We start from the raw sequence: 25,224 nt of genomic DNA on the forward strand, positions 1-25,224 counted from the left end.
GGAAATCTGTACATTAAACAAGAAAGACATTACCTTAAGATTTAGATGAAATGATCACAAGTGCAAGACTGCCCAAGTGAAAGACTCCTTGCGAGCAAGACAATATTATATTTCTCCAGTATATCAAAGCAGTTTTAAGTGGCAGCAGCTGACACATCCCTCACAGATAAATAGAACATTACATAATTGCTCGTATATTTCCGACAGTGGAAAAAACACACAAAATAATGACCTGAAGCCCAGCGAGGTATGCTTTTTTTTAATTTAATATTTCCATTAGGCTACATTCGAGCCTCCGCAGAGGACAAATAAAAATAAATCTATGTAAAGGCCGCGCTCGTTCCATGTCATTAAGCTTTAAAAAATGCCGAGACTGCTGTGAAACCATGTTTCAGTGGATCTCCTGCAGGATTCTGGGCAGTCGGTGTGTATGACATAAACCAATATAAAGCAAATGAAAGACATTATAATGCCTCTCTCTCAAGCATTCCTCTGATGAAGTGCACCTTTCGGTGTCGGGCGGAAAGCAAAAGATGAATTCCACAACACTAAAGGGAATCTGCGGAGGAGTGCAAAGATAACAGATGAGCCAACGTTGATCATCCGCTGATCAAAGTGCCGCCTGATAAAGCAGAATGCACAAAAGCCACTTTGCTGTATAATTCATCAGGAAAATAAACACGGTTATAAATAGATTAAACACACAGCAGACGGATGTCAAAACACACGCACGCACGCACACACACACACACACACACACACACACACATACACATACACACACACCTTTGAGGAAAGGAGCAATTACACAACAGTTTTGAAAACACAATGTTCCAAAGCAGTTTCAACTGGTTGGTCGTTTCTGGGAGCTGGAAGAAGCATCAACAGTGGTTAGATCCCCACCAGATGTATTTCGTTCGGACTCGGGACACGTGATCCGCACCTGACAGCTGAAGCAGTTAGGTCAGCCTTCAGGTACGTCCAAGACAGGCGAGCGCTCTGGACAACCACTTCAGCTGATACTAAACAGGCCACGCGAGAGGGACTGACGCATTTGGTGACATCACCTGTGCGGACAGACACGCTCGTGACTCATTACTTTGAGGATGACCTCACTGGGAAAGAAAGTAAATCTCGATCCATCACATTCACTGGGCCTAGAGAAAACAGACAGACTTTCTGTATATTGACCAGATAGCCAATAGTTGAGGTTATAAGTGTTCTGATTTGGTTGCTCATCATGAGGTTCAATGGGCATAATCTACAACAGAGCATTTGTATCTTAGCAATGCTGTGTGCACAATACACTTAGTTTCCAACTGGGACCTCCTAGACAGAGGCCAGAAGAAGCACAAGAGCTGACTATCTGTTCATAATATAGAGTAGCTGTTATGCAGGCCTCTGTCATCTCACGTGGGAACTTGAGTCACGTTATCGTCCACAGGATCCTTCGTTTCGTTTAAGTGAACAGCAGAACAATATGCATGCATTGGGTCACGTTGTGATTTTGATAATCTATCGTGGTCAGTTATGATCTTTTTGCTGAGGACACACCCTTATCCAGAGAGGATTACATACTTTATGTTTTACGTAGTACCCTTGCATACAGCTGCATTTTTATTGAAATATTTCAGGTTAAGCACTGTGCTCAAGGGTACAGCTGTGGCGTCCCACCCATCGACAGTCTTCTGGTTACAAGCCCAGCTACTACACCACAAGGCAACACAATCCATTCTGTTTGAATTCACATACATCAAGCAAACGGATCTTGTTCTTTTTTTTTCCAGATCAGGCAATATGCATTTTAATCCCAATCTTCTACTTTTTTTTCTGAAATTCCCTGTGGATGGTCTTACACGTTTCACTTGAATGTACGTACAACTTTCATTTTACTGTAGCATGAAGGACTATGTCACAATCAATAATGTACGCCTGTTGTTAATATAAGCTGAACTCAGGGGAGTTAGCAGAATTACAGGAACAAGGTACAAATGAAAAATGTTTAAAAACACCAAGCATGTTGCTTTACTCTTTGCACACAATGCATACTCTCCTCTGATTGGTCCAGCCACCCCAAGTGGCTTCCAAGTGGCTCAGCCAGCTGGGAGTGGAGGCTGAGCCCTGCAGCTTAGACCCAGATTCAAGTCTGAGCCGTGTCACCCACTGAAAATGACTGGGAGTCCGTTGCACCGGAACACGATCAGCTTTGTTCTGCTGGGGTGGGGGTCTCGGTTCTGCCAAGCGAATGTCTATCCTCCGTTCATGCTCTGTGTTTTCCTGGTGCACTGTGGGACCTGCAGTTAGAAAAACAAGATGTTGTTGGTGCGCAATATTGTGTCGGAGGATTTCATTCGCTGTGTGCCAGTGCTCCTGCAAAAGTGCAGGGGTTCCCACGGTGAGGCAGACATCACTATCACCTGGTAATTTCCCCCAAAAAACCCCCACAAAAATGCAAAACATAAAAAAGACGTACCCACGTGAAAAATCTGGGCCGATGACAGACAAGTGCAGGTTTGCTTGTGAGTCAAAAAGCGGCTTCTTTCTCATTGCTTCCCTTTATCGGTGGGCATCGTGCTCCGCATACAGCTGGAAAAACAGAGTGGTCATCCGAGCCGTCAACACACACGCTGACTTTCAAAGTGCAGCAAGCCCACACACCTTGTGCTGTTGTTGTTCTTTTAGTTGCTTGCGCATTGAAGGGCTGATATGATTCATTCTGCCGCCCTCCCACGTTTGCTAGACGAAAGAGCCTGCCGCCGCTACGGCCCAGCTTGACTCCTTCGGCGGTCATGTGATAGCCCCTCAAAGGAGGCGGCCTACCGTCAACCTTTATTTTGTATTTATTTATACGCTTGCAAACACGCTCCGTTGTTGCTCAACGCGGTGCGATAATAACATGCACTGTCCATGAACCGGTCTTGGAATCTTCCAATTACTTTAACTGTACTTTAAAATATCAGCAGTTTAAGGTTGAGTGGAACATGAATATATGCATGCAAATGTTACATGAATATTGATTAGAGCATTCTCATATGTATTAGTATAGCCCTAAACTGCATGCACATCAGACAAATTACCTTGAGTGAATACACACAAGTTTCTGTATGTGTGTGTGTGTGTGTGTGTAGTGACATTAACTAAAACTGCACTCTATTATATCTCTATTTGGCAGACACTCTAATTCAGGCATTTTCTTACAGCAACTACAGAGTGTGAACAGTAATCATAATGATTTAAAGGAATAAGCACTGGCACAGTCTGATCTTAAATTACTTTCATAATAACAAAAGCAGGTCTATATGAACATACTGTTTAAGCCGGTGAAGGTCCTCCCAGCTTCCTCTATACCCACCACTCAATGGCAATCATCCCAGCTCTCGTTGTGAGCCAACTCCTTCCCACCATGTTCTTACATCACGAAAAAGGACTGGAAGTGAAGTCTGGAAAGGACCCAGGTGACGACACAGACGATACAGTTTCCAATCAGCCTCTGGAGACTTTGAATGGTGCCAGTTACAGCATGTCCCCGAAGAGACAAAGCCAAGTGAGAACACGTTCTGTGAAGTGAACATTCTGCAGTCACTGTGATGATCAGTGCAGCGCTGAGTCATTGCCCCACTCCTGCCGTATATAGTACCTGACTCCCCGCTGAGCTCATATGCCTACAGTAAGTAGTGACCTAACCCAGCCCAGTCTCCGGAGGTGTCAGTGTAGCATAGTGGTTAAGGAGCAGGACTTGCAACCAAAAGGTGCCAGTTTGATTCCCCGCTAGGGCACTACTGTTGTACCTTGGGGTGAAGTAACCCCAAATTGCCTCAGTAAATATCCAGCTGTATAAATGGATAACATTGTAACTGACGTAAGTCGCTCTGGGTAAGAGCATCTGCTAAATGCCAATAATGTAATGTCCCCTCCTACCCCAGCTACAGGGATGAGATGAGGGACATCTCCAGCAAGCTGTCCTTTCTTGACTGTTTCTGAAATATTTATTGCCGTGTACCAAGTCATTCATTCTAGCACGGTTCAGATGTAGAAGTTACTATAATCAGCATGTGACTCCAATGGCTCCCCAGGGGCTCTAGACGTTGTTCATCCACAACAGCCTCCTTTTCACTGAGGTTGTGATTTGGTCCTATTGTATATTCTGGAAAGCCACGCCCACTCACAATTACACCTGTACCAGAGGTAAGGTTAACATAACTGATTTTGTCCTTTCATAGTTATGTTGTATCCAAAAATGAGGCAGACCCTCATAAACCAGAAACTTTAACCCTGCTATTAAAAAAAAAATGGCATAACTTCTGAATCCACAACACGCCTGCATTTGAATTGCTGGGCACAATCTTGCACAATAAGAGTGCTCCTCCCTTTTGCCGTTTGCAGCTAATGTCACGGCGTTATTTCCCACATACAGACGGGACCGACCCTTCCCTTACCCCTGTGCCCTCTGCACACAACCTGCCGAGTTGGGATTCAGTTACCATCACTCGAGCCGTACCTCAGCCACTCACAGGCCTCCATTTACCTTACACTCCCCCTTGCTGTCATTAAAAGCAGCAGCGGGGCGGCAGTGTAGGGTAGTGGTAAGGAGTAGGGCTCATAGCCAAAAGGTTGCAGGTTCGATTCACTGTTGCAACACTGCTGTTGCACTGTTGGGCAAGCTACGTAACTGCCTCAGTAGAAACCCAGCAGTATAAATGGATAACATGTAAAAAATTGCAACCTATGGAAGTTGCTCTGGATAAGAGTGTCTGCCAAATGGCAACAACGTCATTTAATGTAAAAAGTGTCTAAAGAGACGATAGCATCCAAACCCCCCCGTGAGTGTGTATGTGCATCTGCATTGGGGTAATCCCACAGGATACACTGCATGCGTGTGTGCACACCCATATGAGTGGTGGTCTGTGACAGGGGGCCCACTCCACCTGAGTGCCATGGCTGGCGGGCTGAGAGAGGGAGAGAGAGAGAGAGACAGAGAGAGCTAGCGGCAGCGGTGGCACCTCTCCGAGAGAGAAAGAAGGGGGTCTCTCTCCGCCTCGCTGCCGCTGCAGAAAGCAACACCTGCCAGGGAGGATTGTGGTTTGAGGAGACGGTTAACCGAACAAGACACGCGTACCCCGGAGCGGTGCACATCGCAAACTGACAACGCCACGCTTGGCTGCGTCGGGATATTAACATAAAAAGGCTCTGAGAAGCGGGGGAACCAGAAGCGCTGTGAGTGCAGGTTTTAGCATGGTAGAGTCACAGACGACAGATGCGCTTTTACTGAAGAGAGACGGTATAATGCGAACCACGCTTGGCAAGGTATCCCCCAATTTCACGGCTATACAATACAGATCCCAGTGGCTGTTTGTACTGTAACTGTACTCAGTTCAGTGGACAGATACCGCACACTTCCCTACTGCTTTGTACTCAGCACAGGTAAAACACCGGCCTTGTAATAAAAGTCCAGCCTCACTGAACTTTGAAGCAAACCACATGGATGCTTGTGGGAACCTCTGAAATGGTGAGAAAATCTTGGCAGACAGCACGCCTGAGGTTTCCAGACTCGTAATTTGAAAGCGTTTTTGGAGGGTCTTTCAATAACTTCAGATTAAACTTTATTCGTCTTGGTAAAAGAGAGCTGGCCCTTCCTCCCGCTTTCTTAGGGTAAACAACCCCCCTAATCTGATCCACTTCCTGCAAATTCCTTGCGGGGGTGTGAGCATGTGTTTCTCAACCCCGCCGCACCCCCTCTTGAAATCTGGCTCCGATAACAAAGGCAGATATTGTCGGGCTGCGATGGCCTGGCAGTGCGGTATCTCCCTGGAACCCGGCGGAGGACCTGAGGGACAAGGATGCTGGCTCGCCGACACGCTCCGGTATGGCAGGGACATGCAGGGCCTGATTACAGCCCTGCTTTATTCTCTGTCAGAAGCCTTCCCTCTATCAGGAAGACAGGAGCGAGCGTTGTTGTGGCTTTGGGGCTTGGAGGGATGGTGGAGGGACCAGGGGACGGTCAAGAGGGAACCAGCAAGACTGTGTTGCAAGTGCCCTGTGATGGGGATGTCCATTTCTCTGAGGTGGGCACCCACATGTGACTCGAGGGATAGCACCGAGACCTAGCCTGCTCTGCTGTCAGACCTCCTGGACAGAAACTGTGACGTCACCGTCTCCGTCAGGCGAAACCAACGGGCATTTTGGTGTCGACGAAAGCGCAACTTGTCTGGGTGCTGCTAACTGAACAACCTGGAGTCGGCTCACGGCTCTAATCTCACTTTCAGGTGTCGGTAAAACATGAAATGAGAGGAGGAAACCGCTGCCAGACAGACATCTCCATTTTCCCCAGACGTGGTGTTCACAGAAGGCTAAGAGAAACAAACAACAATGAAAAAAAGCAAATCAATTTCAAACTTCACAAGATAAGGCATTTTCGACTGCAGCCCTCTCTAAGGCAGTATAAACCCATCAAGGTATAAACCCACTGCAACATGAAATCCACACACTCACTCTTGTGAGGCCGGAACATTTGCAGGTAAAACCGTGAAAGGCAGGGATTCACCAGATCATATCCTATTACATCAGTAGCAGTGGCATGAGGCTGCATCTGACAGCAAAGCAGCAGAGGGCTCCAGCACTGCCCCCCTCCTTCCATCTTTCACCTCTACATTCAGTGACCATGCGGGGTTTTTTATTTTTGTTTTCTTTTAAAGAAAAATTCCAGTATCAAGATGGGTAATTTTATATCCCAAACCATAAATACCACAGACACACACAGTCTCAAGGTTTGGCGCATTCGGCAGTACCCTTCTCATGAACACTGCCCAGCCTTACTGTTTCTCAGGGAAAATTGTGCAGTGATGTGGTATAACGGTAATGAAAAGGGCCTGAAACTCAAAGATTGCTGGTTATTAACCTAAACTGCCTCAGTAAACATCCAGTTGTATGAATGAATAACATATAAGAATGTAAGCTATGCAAGTCACACTGGAAAAGAGCATCAACAGTAATGAAATGTCAGCGATACTGCAGTTCCACTGCCGCTCACTATACGGTGGCTGAAACTGATGATGCAGAGCATGCAAAATTACTGTTTTCTTCTCTTTGCATCTGAGCAGTCAAAACGTTTACGGTTTACGTTTAAGGTTGCCGGTTCGATCCCCGCTGGGACACTGCTGCTGTACCCTTGGGCAAGGTACTTAACCCACAGTTGCCTCAGTAAATATCCAGCTGTATAAATGGATAACATTGTAAAGAACTGTAACCTATGTAAGTCGCTTTGGATAAAAGCGTCTGCCAAATGAATAAATGTAAATGTTTACCTGTGCGCTTACCTAACCAGAAGCGCATGGGCCCAGTGTGTTCCCATTTCAAATTGTCAGGATTGGATAAAAATGTATCTACCATTCAACAGATGTTTGGAGTTATATAAATACATGTTTAGTTAAGTCATACATTGACCTAATATACAGTGAATGGACAGAAACCTACATATATGCAAACCTATATAACAGAGAAAGTTAAATATATTTACACTCTAGATTAAAAATGTCAGAAACAAGCTACACATGCAAGTCTGCAACACAGCTATTTTAATTTGAACCAAAGAACCAGTCCAGCCAAAATTTTGTCTCTTTTCAAAGACTTTTTCCCCTCAGTCAGGCAGCAAATGATGGACAATTATTCTATCATTGCATCCAATTACAAATGTATCATTCAGTAGTTAATAAAATGTCAAAGTGAATTTTTTTTTACCCTAGGACTAATGTAACTTGGCATACAGGACCACTCAGAAAATATGGCATGAGATAAAAAAGTAATAATCTCATTAATACTCTGGACTCATGATAAATGGCAGCAGGCAGAGGCACTGGAGGTAGCAGTTGATGTTTTTGTATGATTACTTGGCTCAGTCGATCCTAAGGTAAGTAACCCTGCTTTTGTGCTAGGTGGGCACTTTGTTCACTCAGCCTTTGACAGACTGCATTTTCTGACCAGAGTACAAGTTCTGCTCCAAGATGAGCATAAGCATTTGAATGGAGTTACTTTTTACATGACATTTCAAGCTGAAAGTAATGGAAAAGGTTGCGATGCTGCTTCAAATTTGTTATTCAAAGTGAGAAGCATGGGAACTGAATTCCACTCGACGAGCATGAAAAAATTCAAGGCCTGTTTCTTCCTAGATTAAAAAGTGTTGTTAAACTAATACATGAAGTTAAGAGAAGACACTTCATTGTGTCTGTGAAGGTCTTTGAGAACTCGCAAAAAAAAAAAAACTCTGACCTTACTAAGGAACTGAATCTATCACATTTTCTGACTTCTTGAAAGAAGTGGAAAAGTCCACAGGATACATAAAGTTTGTTCAGTTGGTTTAAGGGGTTGCACCAGCGAACTGGGGTACATGGAAGACCTATCCCAAAAGAACACATTGAAAAATGTGCTCTTTTGGGATAGTTCAGTGCACTTCTTTTAAATATATTGCCACCTAATTTGACTACCTTGGACAGTGCTAGAACTCCAAGAGAACCACAATCACTTTTTTGTTTGTTTTCTTAAGTCTTACTACAGTCGCTTACTTGGCTACTTATAGAATATTTGTTCGCAAATGTGTATGATCATGGAGATTTGACGTTATGAACCTTCTTACTACGAGTAAGCTAACGTCACATACACAAGCATTGGATATACACAAGAATTAACACGGCTAATATGAAAGTTATGTCAATTCACAACTGCAGTACGCGCAGACAACGTAAAATGATAACTCAAAGGCAACTTAAGGCAAGTAAAACAACGTTACTCCAGTGCAAGCCACTGCAGGGTACTCAACACTGCGACTGACCGATACAGATTAATGTTAGCTAACGTAACGTAAAACGTAAACATAAATGAAAATCTAAACACCTGAAAACGGCATAGCCATTGGCCCAGTAAGCTAGCTCGCTGATCGGTAATGAAATATAATTGTCGTTCTCCAACCAACAGAAGCTGGCCAACTAATCGAAGTCTAAGCGAAACGCTTACGTTAGCGAGCACATCCCCCAAAATACCTGAACTGGCGTTACTCAAACTGTTAGCTAGCATTCCCTCTTTAACTTAAGAAGCCTTGATGTCCGCCGTAATAGCAAATACACGTGGAATATTGATTAGCTAGCTGGCTGGCTAATTAACGTTGAGATGTCAACCCGTCTTTCGCAACTTCTTCAATTCAATCCAACGTGCAAACCACGCCGCTTCTGCTCGCAAATTTAACTCTGTCACGGAGGTGGGCGGAGACAACACACTGACAACATGACATTATTGGACGGATACATTTAGAGGTTGTTGATTGGTCACATTTCACAAGATGACCCAGTGTTGCCTGAACTGTACCATTTTAAGTGAAAAGGGAGGATGTACAAATTGTTAAACGTATGAGTCTTTAAATCACACCTAATATCACATTGATGAAGAAATATTAATTTAAAAACATATATGTCTTTATTAAAAAGGTAAAACTGAGCTAAATATGTACAGGGTGAGAACAGGCGATAATCGTACCAGGCAATTTCCCCCTCGGTTTTAGTTAGAAGGTATAGCTCAAAATGGCTGTAATGAAACAGTTATACAGAGCTGCTGTTCAGCAGGAGAATTAATGTGTTGCACTTGCTATATGAATGAAGAAACCTATATACGATCCGGACGAAATACCGGAAAGGTGAGGTTTACTGTGTTACAATTATTTTGATACGCATTTGGTACAGAAAATGAAACCCAATAGGGTTCCTGGATAATATTACTACGGCCGTCATTTCAGCCAATAGGAGTGTACAGTGCAATTGCAGACTGTGGCCTCTCGAAGTAAGGAGGAAAAACAGTTGCTAAAATAGGTACTTGTTAGCTAGCTGCTTAGTTACACGTACGTGCCTGCCATACGTTGGTTACATTGGCTATAGTTGTGTAAACCTTGCAATTTAATGGACGCCATTCCGTAAATGTTCACGTATTATTGCCCTGAAGAAAAAAGGCTTGCTAGCTAGCTAATCCGCTGTGGACAGTCTGTGGGTTTATGAATTTGGCTAGCTAGCAAGCTAATCATATCCAGAAACAGCGGCATTTAGTGAGCTTTTGTAACTCTCCAGGCAACCAGTGTGATGTATAGCACTGCTATCGTTCATTTAGTTAGCTACAGCCACGGTGGGGAAAAGCTTGAGTTAATTGTGAAAGGTGTCCCTTCTGCTAAATCACCAATGGCTCCCAGATCATCACACCTCCTGTTGAGCGGTTTACCATCTGCACCAACTACCAACAAAACTGTTTGACCGTGCTTACTTTTAAAGTCAACTTGGCTGGCGTGTAAAGGCACCCTCGAACCCTTAAGAACATGTGTGATGAATTGCTATCCAGTAATGAAATTGTTCCAAGCAGATGTCAAGAATGTGATGCAAGCAAGTTGTGTGTGTGCGCGCAGTCATGTTTACACTCCCTGCCCCCTTCTCTGTGTGTCTCAGAACACGGTCCAAAATAGTCTCACATGCTTGCCGAGCAACCGTCCTTCAGCTCCCCAGCGCGTCGCGCAATGAATCGCTGCCAGCAAATCATTTCGATACCCATGTGTGAATGGGGTTTCCCCCGACGCAAATCATCATTAAAGCCCTCCTTGAAAACAAAAGCGTAATTGCACTGAACAGACACGGTCGTTTGTTCCAGAAATTAATCCAAGTCTCACCAATTCATTAATTTACTTTCCCGTTGCGCATTTGCCCAGTTAATCCGTGTATCATAGCTAGACTCCAAGCTGATGACCAGCGCAAATTGAATCATTCGGGATTCAAATCACGAGTGTAAGAAATCGATTCTATCTGACATGACAAACATTCGAATCGATTTATTTACTTTTCTCAGTGGTTCGGTGTGTCTCGAAACAAGGGTCAGCTGTAACGTGGCATTCAGGCTGGTCAGCCGTATTATGCGTTGCTGGTGACACCAGGCCCACAGATGGCAACCAGTTATGCCAATTTGATGTCAGTTTTGTTGTTGATAAAAGTGAGGCTTTCTGAAGCCAGCATTTCTACAGGGGATAATTAGCGAAGCCGTTCTTTGACAGACGGTCGAAGCCCGAGGACGAGAGTTCCTCATTAGAGAAGCCCGTTGGCTCCCCGCCGTCTGTCCTTTCCGCTCTATATGTATACAATAACGTATCGGTCAGACACGTTCTGGCGGTTGCTAGGCATCTTTTGTGAACGTCATGAACGACTCACCTGCATAAAGATCAAAGCTGGGGAAATCTTGGATCATGATCCTGGCTGTGTCCTGTATCATGAGTACTGTTTTTGCTGTCGGCAGCAGATAATCTCCAATTATATAGATGGCACAGTTGTTTCCAGTCCAGGCGTTGTCTTCATATACTTGTCAAACCCTTCATATACTGACCCATTGAAGAATTATAACTGAAATTCCTTCTTGCGTTAAATAAGGACTTGGATTATCAAAAAGCTGCTTTTCAGTCTAACCAGAATGCACCTTGTCATGAGATGTCAAGGATAAGACATAATTTTCATTCTTATATAACATTTTCTTTTCATTCCACTGATATTCGACCTCATGCTGTGAGAGGTGTGTGTGTGTGTGTGTGTGTGTGTTTGGGGGGTATGAGCCTCATTTGTTAAATTCTATTGGTGAAAGTTATGGACAGTGCACTTCAGACTGATTTCATGTGTAAGATGGACAACTGAAGAATTACAAACACTAAGGTAAATGTTAACTTAGTGAAGGTATCCGCAGAATGTAGGCCAGCCTCCTATGTTCTAACAGAACCAGCATATCTGAAATGGCATAGAAGTTTCTGGGCTGTTCCTTTCCAGCGCATTATTAAACTTTACTGCACTGCACACTGCACACTTTCACGGTGCTGAAGCTGCTTGGTGAAATTTATATCCCAATTGAAACAGGTTTTAATATTAAAGAAGAGAAAATGAGAAGCATGAATCTTTATAGGGCAGCTGCTCAATGAGGCAAGTTTTACTTCCTTTTGAAGGAAAAGAAGGTTCCTTGTTTTAGAAGTATTTTAACAAGGAAAAACCCCTTGGCAGAGTCCCCCTGTTTTCAAAATGTGAGACACTTGCTGAGTGTTGAATGTACATCTTTCCTTACTTATTAATTGGTCAGGTCGTATAACTGCTTTTGAACACAAGTGCTTGGAACCCAAGGAGGTGTACCTGCTTTAGACAAAGTATAGCAAATAGTCTGCATTCTTTAATGTCCCATTCTAGAAATAATGTCAGACATTTTAAAGAGTGAGAGTGGTATTACCTACTCTAAGTCATATTTTTTTACCTGGAGTTTCAGGATCCCAAATGTGGCATCTGCTTAGTTCAGATGAGTAGTCACATTACGTGACATGTCAGTCTACCAGATGCCACATATACACGCAATGAAAAAAATAAATTTTGTGGGTGTACAGTGATATTGGGGAAACATACTGCACTTTTAAAGCACTGTTTTATTAAGGGTTTGCAGGGGAAATATTTCATGACTGCATTGGGGGATTTGTAATTGTAGCTGGCAAAGAGGAGAAGGGGGAAAGTCCATCAGAGCAAATCTATTCTTTTTTCCAACTTTGACCCCTCCCATGCTGGAATGACAGATGGACAGACAGACTGATACACCACCACCCAATCCTGTGATGGGAGGCGTTCAGCAGGGCCCGTGTGGCCTTCAGAAGCCAGTGTTAGGATGCACACTCAGAGTCAAACTGAAGTGCTGTGTTCTCCTCCTACGCAATTCAGGCAGAGATTTTACAGGCAATGCCAACACAGCAGTGTTTGAATGTGCAGGTTAGCCTAAATGTGAACATACTCAAGTCAAATGTAATATTAATACCACCTCCCAAAACCATGGCTATAAATATTGCAACGTCTTATTTAGTTGTTTTGAGAGACGGCTGCCCATACCATTGCTAGGAACTGACGTTTCTCCAGAGGAGACCGCTTACGAGGTACAACGCTGCATATTTTTAACGCAAATGCGGATTGCAGTTTCCCCCCGGGAGTGCTCTGACTTGCATTCACAGTAAACACACTCCCTTTTGGACGATGCGAGGGTTTATTTTGGCATGGGAGCAGGCACAGTGTGGTTTCACATGTGGTAAGAGACAGGGTAAAGCAGGAGTCAAGGAACGGCTTTCAAAGCGGGGCTGCTTATTTAACATTTCCGGTCCATCCTAACCCGAGTCAACATCACACGTTTTGTTACGGGAGATGGAGAGAGATTTCTTGCCTGAACTCATGTTCAACCCGCAGTTGGTCTCTTTGAAGTGATGGTTAGCAGGTTTCTTCGACATTCTGATTCGTGTTGTTCTGAGGTGTGCAAAGTTCACGCCAATACAGCCATGCTAATTGAAGACATTATCAGTGGAACTGGCTATAAAAACAATGTCACAGGATTTATAAACGGAAGTTTTATGAGCATGTATGATTTTTAAATTATACATGTGCAACTTTATATCAAAGTACTCTTTTACATGCATGCGTGTAGTTATGACCAGTGGTATTCTGTGGGATGTGGTAAATCCTAACTTTGCTCTCAAAAGGAAAAATAGTCATTTTTATTTTATTAGTATGTCAGCTTTCTGGGAAAGATCTCCATTTCAAATGGTCTCTTTTGGGGACTTTAGAATGTGAACAGAATCTTGATACAGCGAACCGCAGCTGAAGCCCAGTTTTCTGTGGAATTTTTGACTAACGTGATGTAATGTAATCTTAAATAAGCGTCATAATGGCCTCTTTTAAGGGAGTTTTTTTCAGCGTAATTATGGCATTACATTGAATTTTGGCAAACTGTTTGTTCCTCTGTCCAATATATAACTGGGAACATTTTAAAATATTTTCTTAAAACCATTTGGGCTTTCTTTTTGGCCTGACAAATATTTTTCGAAGTTTGGACCTTGAGATTGTATCTAGTCTCTGAGTTTTTCTTTAGTTTGCAGAAATCAAATGATTTTTTTGTGTACCCTCCACGTACCAAAATGCCTCTTCTGTTTGTAATCACAACCTGAAAAAAAAAATCAATAAATTAAAAATCAAAACAACAGTATATGAAATACTGAGCCGCTTTGCTGACCTTAGAGGATCTGATGTCTGTTTATTTTTTAAGGAACGGCCTGCCTCACCTGGTACAGTGAAAGGCAGGCAGCCCACACCTTGGACATGGAAAGTGCATAAAAGATTAAACTGTGATTAAATTGTCACTTTGCGGGAGAAAATGGCTGCGGTAATAGCCTGGTGCATGCTAAATTTGTGAGTAATTGCACGCGCTGGCTTTCTCCGGGGTTTCGGGAAGGCCTTGGTGGTGGTGCCGTCTGGGGGAAGAGAGAGCATAGAAAAGGGGCTGTCCAAATACTTTTTTTTTTTTTTTTTTACCTAAATAATGAAAAGGCCTCAGACTAGTAATTTTATCTGGTAAAATCTAAACAACCCTGATATAATGTTTTTAATGTCAGTGTTCTCTTTGTTTGGAGTTCAGCTTGCACCGGGGCAAGGTTAATATCTTGGCTGGCTTTAGCCATTCACCTTGATTGAGCAACCTGCATGCATGTGTTCTGTTTATTTCCTTCCCAGTCACGCTTCGGTGTGAATAGGTGGTATGAGCCTATATTTTATAAACAGTTATGAAGTTAATAGCACTGTTTTCTGCATTTAGAGAAACGGACAAATGTGTTTTATTATACGGAAGTGTCCTAACTGGCATCCTAAATGGACATTAATCCAGTCAGAGTGTTATGAAATATTGGTTGTGTTTGTAAGCTAGCAGTCTAGGCAGCCAGCTCTCAGGGAAAAAAAAATGTACAATGATTTATTTTAGTCTTTCCATTGCATAACTACATGCAAGTGGAAATGAGACATTGGACAGAAGCATGTCATTCCACGACTATTACACCTGACTCTCATCTGTCTAAATATGAAGTTGTGTTGAGGTAATGTTTTTGGACAGCCCAATGATATGCTTTGGTCTGAGCATCCAATGTGGGTACTGAGGCCTTCAGTTCATGCCATGGCCTTGACGGGCTTCCGGAAATAGCCCTGGGGTTGTTCTTTGAAAAGCTACCTTTGGGTTAGAGCGTCCTTCGGTGATTTAAGCAGCGTGTTATTTATAAGAGAGCGCTCAGAAACAATGTGAAGATAAGATCTATGCATTTTACCCGAAAGAGAAATTAATGCCTCATGATACTTCGCGTCACATCTTTGTTTTAATGGCAGTGACTCAAACCAGTAGACACCCACAGACACAGCTGAAAAAAGCATAAACATTTCAAAAGTTACTGTTAGCTGTTTTCTTTTTTTTTTGTTGTTTTGGTCACCTCAGGGATACACCAAACTGTGGATTCCCCCGGGGCTGTGGCCGTGTCCAGTGTTTAAGCAAACCTCCATTTTACCCACAGTATTTATTGGGTGACTCACAGTGCTACCATACCTGATGAGATGACTCACATTTTTTGTTTATAAGAGCAAAACTGTAGCTGTCAGCATGACCGCATGCTGTGTGTTGTGTATTTAACCATAAAGCCACAGAGCTACAGCAAATGCAAAGCAATACACAACCCAGGCATCCTGCCTTTAACGCATCATTGACGAGGGCGTGTTAATATTGCTCGTCTGCGCTTGGTTTTCGCAGAATGCTGAAACGCGCAACTCGGCAGCTCTGTTTGTGTGGGAGACAATCGTTGTGCATGCACGTGTTTCACCGGTTCTCAGTCTAAGGCCGGAGAAAGTCCCCACTGCATTCATGCGACTAAACCAAGATTTTACAGATCTGGGTTCAGTTTGTGTTGCATCATCAGCTCAGCTCAGCTCAGCTCAGCTCAGTACGATCAGCTGTACTGGCAAGCTTTGCTTTGGCAAGGCCACATGCAGGAGAAATATCCTCCATATCCTTTGTCCGTGTGGTACAAATAAACATGGAAACGGTCATTAATGTCTGTTTCTCGGCTGAAGACGCGCACGCGGTCCTTTTTTTTTTGGACCCTGCTTCACTGTGATCCCGGGCAGGCTGTTGATTCTGGCCGGCGGCTTCCCCACTTGCGCATTCCTGCATCTTCTCTCAAAAGACAAAAACAAGACGCTCCTTCCCCGTGAAGGAATGATTGAGTGTGCGGTTGTGCCACTGCGTCTCCCCGTTTTCTCTTGTCTAATTAATTAACGTACGATAAAGCAGCCACTCGCGTGCCTGACACTCTGAACGGCTTGATTGATTGGCCTGTAGGAGGGAATCTGTGAGACTGATTCATCAACTCATCCTTAAATGCACTGAATTACACGCCGCGGCTTACTGTGCCCTAAGCACAACCTGTTGATGGATTTGTCATCTCTGCAAATGCGTAGAATTACAGTATCAGTCTAAAGTTTTGACACACCTACTCATAGAAGGATTTTTCTTTATTTTTACTATTTTTCACATTTTAGAATAATAGTAAAGACATCAAAACTACGAAATAACACAACTGGAATTATGCAGTGACCAAAAAAAAGTGTTAAACAATTCAAAACTCTTATATTTTAGATTCTCCAAAGAGTAGCCAAAAAAGTAGCCTTTGTCTCTAGCTTGTATTTTGTAAATATACTTTTTTTTTGCAAAGAAATTTGTACATAGACAAATATAAATAGTGAAGTTAATGCCTAAGAAACAAATTTCAAGCTTTTAAGCATAAGTCTTTAGATCAAAATGTCTTTGAATGCATGTTACCTATTATCTTAATCAGGTGTGTCCAGACTTTTGACTAGTACTATACATGCTGCAGCATTCTCTGCCCCAAGCGCAACTTGCGTCTGTCAGCAAGCCACAAAACCATGCTGATAGGGATTCTCACTTGTTTTGTTACCCATGCTCCACTCTGATTGGTCCAATTAGGGATTCTCACTTGTTTTGTTACCCGTGCTCCACTCTGATTGGTGCAATTACTCCATGGAATAGATCTTTCTCAATCAGATTCTATAGCCACGTAAAATGCCCACAGAAGGCAGAAACGAGCAGTGAAGTTCGAGAAAAATAAAAGACTTCACTCTCAAGTGAAGTAACTGCTCTGTCCATGATGAAGGTATTCAGAGTTTATACCTGAGTTTATTCTGCGAAGGCCTGGACTGAAACACAGTCACAAACAGCTGAAATTACACAGGCAAGATAAAGGAAAAGGAGCTCCAGGTGTTCTGTAATGGGGTAAACACCGCAACCGCTGTGTGGTCCTCCGCTTTGGGGCCTGAAGAGCCTCACAGATGTCACCGAGTCTGGGCCGCTGAAAACTGAGCCCCGTGCGCCGCGTAAACAGGAAGCCGTGTTTAGCCGGGGGAGTCGCCGGGGTCACAGGAGAGGGGACGGGGGAAAGGCGGATCGAGCTACCCTGGGGAGGGGAGAGGCTCCGTGGAGCGTCGCCCGCTCCTGCAATGGCCGAGACGTGAGACGTGTACCTACGGGGGAGAGAGACGTGGAGGCTTTTTTATGATTGGATGTTCCTCCTGGTGCCTCGAACCTCTCCTCACGCCCCATGCCTTTGATTTAAGCGCAGGCGCCCTCCCTCGCGGTTGCGGTCGCCTGGATCGCATTGCACCGCCATTACTCAAACCTTCCATGGGCGGTCCCCGCCATTAATTAACGACAGCCGCAGTTCCTTGACCGCTGATGCCTCCGATTCAGACAAATTAAAATAATGGGGTCAGCAGTATAGCATAGCGGCAAGGAGCAGAACTCGTAACCAAAAGGTTGCCGGTTCAGTCCCCCGCTGGGGCACTGCTGTTGTACCCTCGGACAAGGAACTTAACCCAGAGCTGCCTCAGTAAATATCCAGCTGTATAAATGGGTAACATATAAAAAATTGTAAACTGTGTAATTCGCTCTGGATAAGGAAGTCTGCTTAAATGCCAATAATGTGATTTGGGCAGCTCAGGAGGCTTCCTCTGTGTTTATAAATGGGTTGTTACACACAGTAATGTGGATTTAAGTTTTCTTGTAAACTAGAAAATAAACAACAATAAAAACGGCCCTCACTAGGCCCTCGCTTGTTTTTCCCCCACTTCATCGTATTCTAATTCCAAAGCAGTTCCACCTTCAAATGCACCTACTCAGCAAATGGCCATGAATATGTTCTTGTGCTAGGTGACACCCACCTTAACTCCATGGAGATAGGGTATATTTAGTGCCTAGTTAGCTGCAATGGCAGACCAGAATAACATGGATGGGGGGGGGTACTGTGGTATGTAGCTTGGGTTTGCACCAAGAAGCTGTTGTTCGTGGCTTGGTGAAGCGCCCACAATCATCCGTGATTTTATTTAGATATGAAAAATGGAAACATAGCTATGAAGGAGCTTGCCTTACTCCATAGGTCAGGCAGAAATGTGGGGCAGGCATCATTTTATGCCTAGAGAATGTCGCTCCCTCAACAAGTAGAACATCAGGTAAAAGCTACGCCGAGCCGCTCCCATAAAAAGACACTGATGTAAGCTGTTGACTTGGGGCGGCCTTGCTCCTGTTAGGCATTGCCTCGGTCTGGGTTACCATTGGCCAGTTCGTGGGCCATGCCTCAGCCAGCTCTTTCTTATTGGATAGTCCGATCCCCTGCTGTCTCTGTTGGGACTCTAAGGGGGCGGGCTGTGGCAAAGACGTGTGTTGGAATGGAGCTGACTCACTGTCAACAAGCGTGTGTGTGTGTGTGTATGTGTGTGTGTGTTTTACTGCATGGGTAGGTGTGTGCATGTGTGTGTGTTAGTGCATGTGGATGGGTGTGTGTGTGTGTGTGTGTGTGTGTGTGTGTGTGTCTGTAGCATACGCAACCCCCCCACCCCCCCATCCCAGATGGTAGACCATTTCCAGGTCAGGTCAGGTCAGGCCTGGTATTTCAGCTATATGAAGGAGCTCTCATCTGCCATGTTGTGTAGACCTGTCTCTGTCTCTGAAGCTCAGAGGCTGGAAATACCCCATGCTGTTTTGAACTTTAACGACTCATCTGAGACGTGTGCACCTTTCAGGCTTGCAGACAGTGTCATGATTCAGGTCTTCTCTTCTTCAGCATGCTCACAGTTACCTTTATTCAAAGTCAGCGATGACCACAATACATTCATTTACATCGAGGAAAATACTCTTCAAGTCTTATTTCACCAAGTAGACGAAAGACGATTTCAGAGGCAGGAAGGGCAGTCTTCGTGACCCAGCCGTGAGTTTGATATTCCGGTTGTTTGCATAGATGAGACATCTGTTGTCTGAAATATGAGTGTGGTGAGAGGAGGGCTCGGTGCCTGGGGCGGTGCTGGGGAACGGACAGGCTAGCGGGATGCTCTGATTGGTTATTAGTTTGCTGTGCATTCAGGTGCACTCTGCAGCCCTCTGTGGACATAGCGCTGTTTTTTTTAGTTTGTTTACCATGTGTGGAATGGAATATTTTTAACAACAAAAACAACACTTTTGCCCTGAAGGATACAACCCAAGAGAGGCTATAGGTCTGTTGAGAAATATTTATTTTGCCTGGGTTTTATATATATATACATATATATATATATATAATATCCTACCTGTCTGTTTGAAAAACAGAGCTTTTTACTGAAGACTTTCAAGTTAAGCACCTTGTTCAAAGGTACAAATGCAGGGCACCACTCGGGACTTGAACCCATAACCCTCTGGGGACACAGCACAGCTCTGTATCCACTATGCTGTGCTATAACCTTTACTCACCACTAAAACGCTGCAAAGAAACATCCTGCGATATGTTAGAATTATATTAGAATTTAAAAGAAGAATTTAAAAGAAAGAATTTAAAACAAAACAAGTGTAGTGTATAGGCCTTGCAGTCTTTCTGCAAACAAATATCACTGTACTCGCCTTGTGCCCGTTATCCGTGGAGCTGGAAGTAAACGGAACTTACCTCACATGTGTAGCTCACACTCTGTCCAGGACAGCTTTGCTTTAGCAACGTGTTGCGCTGTGAAAACCCACACGGAGATTAGAGTTAAGACTTGGCCGGCGGCGCAGCCGAAATGACGCAATGCCTTTCGCGCCCGGAGTCCGGGTCTCAGTTCCGATCGCAGCAGTTCCAAACGCACCGCAGCCCCGGCGTCTCAGACGCGGCGGGGCGGACGCAGGCGCTCCGGAGGCGACCGTAGATCACTTTCAGATGCTTTTACTGTCAAAAGCCGGACCCAAAATTCACAGCCGGCTCCCCTCTCCGCGGTCCGAGGATCTGGCGGCCCGTTAAGGCACGGCGTCAGTTACACTCCAGTTGAAGCCGGACACGCTAAACCTGCTCCGGCTCACAGGAGCCCCGTAAATTAGTACTTTTCAGGACCAGAAAAGTGTTTCAAATACTTGTTTTTTTTCCTGCTGTTTTTTTTTTTTGGTCTCATTGGTGGCCTTTTTCAAGAGGGTTTTGCACTTGATCTTTTATCCCCTTGAATAAAATAAATAAATAAATAAATAAATAAAATACTTGACCGCATACAGAGAGGTACAACGTTGACCTCAGCTAAAAAAAAAAAAAAAACAAAAAAAACCTTGAGTGAAGCACTAGGTTGATGCTAATCTGCTGTAATACATTATTTGGTAGGTTTTAGTGGGGAGATAGCGAGGTTCAGCGTGTACCTGTCAGTGCTAAATGATTGTTCGTTTCCTGTGCAGTGCAGGGATGGAGTAATAGCATGCAGCTGGGTGGCTGGATCGGGCCTCCTTTCCTCCTTTCTTTATCGGCCTGGCACCGGCCCGTTTTGGCCTCGTCGGACCTCACCGCTCCGCGGCTCGCTTTCGGGCGGGCGAAAAGAGGGCGCACAAGCCGCTCCGGCGCCCCCGCCGGCCGCTGACGAAGCCCCCCCCCCGTTCGTTTACGATGAGCTGCAGCGAACATCGCAGAGAGGTTTGTGTAAGGGAGGGGTGGGGGGTGTCAAGGACGGCAGTGCGTGGTTTAATGAACGGACAGATTATTAAAACGAGAGGAAAATAAATGCGATTTCCTTAATGTCTTTCTCCGCGGTCTGAGATTTCTCGGCTCTCGGGACTCCGGTTTAGCGCGTCATCGATTCGCTGTGAGAGATGCCTCGCGGAGGCACTGCCCGCTTATTAGCCGTATTTATCAAAGGGGCAGCGGTGATGATGTTGCTTCTCAAAGCCTGCCTTTCCTCCATTGGAAAACAATAAACATAAATCCACTCCGCGCATTACTCTCGCCCCCCCCCGACTGAACAAGGGAAAACAAATACGTTCACATCTCTCGGGCACAGACGCAGCCGCCTGTTAAAGAAGCCGAGTCTGGCTTTATTGAAGGTGACCTTTTCCCCTTAGAAGTAATTGTAGGAAAACAATCGCTTCGCATAAAATGAGGAACTGCACGGCGTTTCCATATGGGGATGTTGTGAACAGTCATCCGTTCAACATTTGCTCTGACACGGAAAAAGAGGCGGCGAATTGCATCGCCTCGTGGAATCGCGGCTAATTAATAAAGCAATTAAGATTAAAATCTTTGCAGCGCGAGCAAAGCTGCATTGTGTCAGTACCGAATTCAGCCATGAAAAGGGGGGATTTTCGATCGGAGAAATAAAAACGGCACGGCACGGCTCGCTGAGGACTGGCGGACGAATTCCGCTGAACGATGTCCTCCGTGTAGGCCTCCCCCCAGAAGATGTGCGATTAGCGCATTCGTCATACGTTTCCTTTACGTCCCCGGGATTTATCTCCAGAAAGGATATCGCCCCAAGGACACGAGTGAGTAGATCTCCCGTACCTTTAATGCCTTTAAGATGCGTCACATTTTTATTTCATCTTGCGGCGGGAAGATGGGATGACAGGTTTTTATTAGCTCTACCTTCAGTACGGCCGTTTGCGTTTATGGCTGCCCTGAGCCCCAAAATGGACTCCATTTTTTTACAGACATATATTTTGTACTTAACCTTACGGTGCTTCCAAAGGTTTTGTCTGAATGTCGAAACACGGCACGACATTAGCCAAAAAGCTGCGTGGGAGAAATGTGTGTTTGAATCTGATTTATGACTCTTGTGACCCAAGAACTTTTTCAACCTGTGTTTTTGGCTGGGGCCTGTCAAATTCATATCATATCTAACTGGCAAGTGCTATCATGACCCATCATTGTTGAGCACAATATATTAAAACGGCCAGCCCATCCTGACATAATTGGACACTTTCTTGAATTTATTTATTTCTTCTTTCATTCCCCCCCATCACATCACATTCCCCTCACATTTGAAAACCATTAGTCCCTTGACTGCTTTGATAAGTTTATAAATTAACCCCCATGGAAACATAACAATGCAGGCTGGTCTGTTCTGTTCCAGACATGACCACGATGCCATTACTGTGAAAAATACAGTAATCATCCTGTTTGTTGTTAGTTACTTCCTCTGTGCAAGGTGCTGATGTATGTCACAGCAGAGGAGTCTGTGACCCCCCCCCCCCCACTCAAAAACACACATTTTCCTTGTGTTGTTAGAGCACAGTGCATGTTTAGTGTGTTATCAGCCAGCCCCCCCCTCCACCCCTTGTTTCTGTAGAAAGAACACAGGCTACACATACAGCTACTCAGTGCCAGAATGTCTGGTGATAAGTCTATGGAGCCCGGGTTACAATAGGAATCCCTGTTTCTGTTGTGATTCTATAGCTGGTTTATGTCACCAGCGTCATAGCTAATTTAATGGTCAGCTCATGGTATCTCAGCGGTAGTGCGAAACCGAATTTTCTTTATAGAGCCCAAACTCATGCAGTTCAGCTTTCTGGACGTGGTAAGCAGATTCACGCAAAGTAAAACGCTTCCTCTAACAGGATGCCGGAGTGCAGTCAGGACCCCCTTTATGTGTCATGTGTGGGACCTCTGAATTCCATGCGAGGTGACATGATAGATGCAAAGGCGTATGAGGTTTCTTCCCTTTTTTTCGAATCTGTACCCGTTCCTTCTATGAAGCTTGCTCTGCTCTTGCTCTTGTTGGAATCCGTCAGATTTTTCACGCGCGCGCATGTGTGTTTTTTCTCGAAAGGCAGGAAAGGGTTACTTTTTTCCACATTTCCTGCTCAATTCCCCCTGCTCTGACTGCGTTCTGATTGCTTTCTTGATGTTAAACATTCCCAGGCTCCTATAACCTTCTGGCTTGCCTGAACTGGCCAAGAGAGATCCCAGGTGAATGCGTGGGTGGACCTCCTGTTTTTAAGGATAAAAATCTCTCGCTCTCGCTCTTGTTCTCTCCCTTTCTGGGGTTGTGCTCTGGCTTTTTTTTTTTTTTTTTAAACCCCGTATCCATCAGCGATCTTTATGATAGAGCACTGCTCTCTGAACGACGTGCCAGTTATGAGGCCTTGAGTGCAAAGGGTCAATCCTCACATTGTGTACAGATGAAAGCTACGGCCGTTTGCTGCGCACAGTGGGCTCTAAAGTATTTTTCATACAAAAGGTAACGCTGTATATGATGTTACCTATATTATGATCTAATGATATTGTTTCTCTCCTTTTCCTGCCTGTTCTTTTGTGCTAGAAGTCACTCTGGATAAGAGTGTTTGCTACATGAATGTTGTAATTACTTTAGGAATGTGTGTACAGCAACACATTGCTACAATACAAACACATGGGGACTGATATGGAATTGTGCTTAATCCAGACATACAGCTCTGGTGTCAGTCAGTGGTGTGTGGTTGTTAGGTAACACGTGTTGTTACACCTTTGCTTCTAAAGTAAGTACAATATTTTTATGCTTGTGTGAGGTACACATCATATTGTGTCACTAGGAAAAGTTCATTGATCCAGCAGGTGGTGTAGGGCCTGATGTCTTTAGGTTATGGATTTGATCCCCATCTGAGGCATACCAGCGACCTCTTTGGTTAAACTCTCTGTTTGGCAGTCTGTATTCAGAACTGAGTGATTGGGGAAACAGGACTTGTGTCTCTTCCACAGGGAGTGTATCCTTTCAAGCTGCTGAAATTGGTACAAGTTCAAAACCATGAGATCTGAATTTGGTTTCTGACAGGAGAAGTGTGTTGATACACGCTTCCAAAAAGGCAGCCCAGACAGAGCAAGACAGCAATTTGTTACTGCATTTAATACATTGGAAAAACAATCTGTGCTTGTTCTGAGAGACAATAAAACCTGAGAAAATTTGGTTGGATGTGCAGTGCCAAATGTTTTTTAAATCCCAAAAGGCATTTGCCTTGTGTTTGTTTGGTACAGCCAACTAAAAACTTTCCCTTGGTTTCAAAGTTGATTTTATCTGTCATGCTTCAAATCAAAATCAGTGCAGTGAACAGCCCATAGTGCCCTCACATGGCATTGTATGGATGAGACATGGCTGTCTCCTTTGGAAACCTTTACAACAGGAGTGGAGACTGTCCTCCAGTGTAGGCAATAGTTACCAGGGTGTGACCTATGGGAACACACACACACACACACACACACACACACACACACACACACACACACACACGCGCACACACACACAGAAAATGCAGAACCGTTTTCCTGTCTCACCGTTTCTTCCTCCCAGGTTTTCCCATACACTTGTACCCCATTTCTGGACGGTCGCCTGCTAGGTAATGGTCGGTTCAGATCAAGTCCGGATTGGATGGGTTTGATGACACAGCCCGGTGCTGACCCAGTGACAGACCTGGCGAGCGAGGCTAAATTTAGCCATGTGATGCTCTGACTAATTGCCCTCCGAGTTGTAATCATTTCCAGACCCCACAGCTGGAGGTCAAAAACGCTGTGGCCATCACACTGCAAAAGACCCTGTTAATCTGCTCCCTGCATGGACAGGAAAACCAGCTCTTAGAACTTAGAACACTATGTCAGTACTGGTCCCTCATTGGTGGGATGAACTCCCCACGGGGGCTAGGACAGCGGAATCACTGGCCATCTTCCAACGCAGACTGAAAACCTACCTCCTCAGACTGCATTTTGGTCCCACTTCAATCCCTGCCCCCTAACACCTGCCACCTCTTGATGTTAATTTTATGTGTGGTATTATGATGTATTATGAATTTGTGTTCGAGGGACTGTTGTATCGTAGTATACTTGCCTCTTGTCAGAGTGCGCAAGTTAACTCGTGGTAGGGCTTGAATAGTGTTATGCTCACACTCACTGGTCTGGGAGTGTTGTGAGCCTGGTCTGACACTGCTGCTCGTTTAAATTGAATGGATACAGTTATGTTCTATTATGATGGAAGTCGCTATGGAAAAGAGTGTCTGCTAAATGCACGTAATGTAATGTGCTGAGGGCTGTAGTAGTAGAGTGCTCTGTCATGTGAC

At 44.5% G+C, this 25,224-nt stretch overlaps 1 protein-coding gene and 1 long non-coding RNA gene across 3 annotated transcripts in view; one reads left to right on the forward strand and one right to left on the reverse strand.

The window, feature by feature from the left end:
• Window positions 1–2,212: 2,212 nt before the first annotated feature.
• On the reverse strand, window positions 2,213–10,772 carry LOC118772933. 2 transcript variants are annotated; one of them, XR_005004717.1, is made up of 3 exons: window positions 10,704–10,772; window positions 2,474–2,586; window positions 2,213–2,294 (listed from the first exon to the last, which is right to left on the reverse strand). It is a non-coding gene; the product is annotated as an uncharacterized LOC118772933 (long non-coding RNA). The 2 variants fall into 2 exon arrangements; XR_005004718.1 differs by lacking the exon at window positions 10,704–10,772 and adding an exon at window positions 3,353–3,685.
• The window catches only part of znf438 (zinc finger protein 438), a 47,388-nt gene continuing 31,727 nt past the window's right edge, over window positions 9,564–25,224 (forward strand). The window contains exon 1 of the mRNA XM_036521618.1: window positions 9,564–9,676. Within this exon, the coding sequence (XP_036377511.1) occupies window positions 9,636–9,676 (41 nt within the window). The 5' untranslated portion in view covers window positions 9,564–9,635. The remainder of the gene's footprint in view (window positions 9,677–25,224) is intronic.

Source organism: Megalops cyprinoides, chromosome 2 (assembly GCF_013368585.1).
Source record: "Megalops cyprinoides isolate fMegCyp1 chromosome 2, fMegCyp1.pri, whole genome shotgun sequence".
Lineage (NCBI taxonomy): Eukaryota > Metazoa > Chordata > Actinopteri > Elopiformes > Megalopidae > Megalops > Megalops cyprinoides.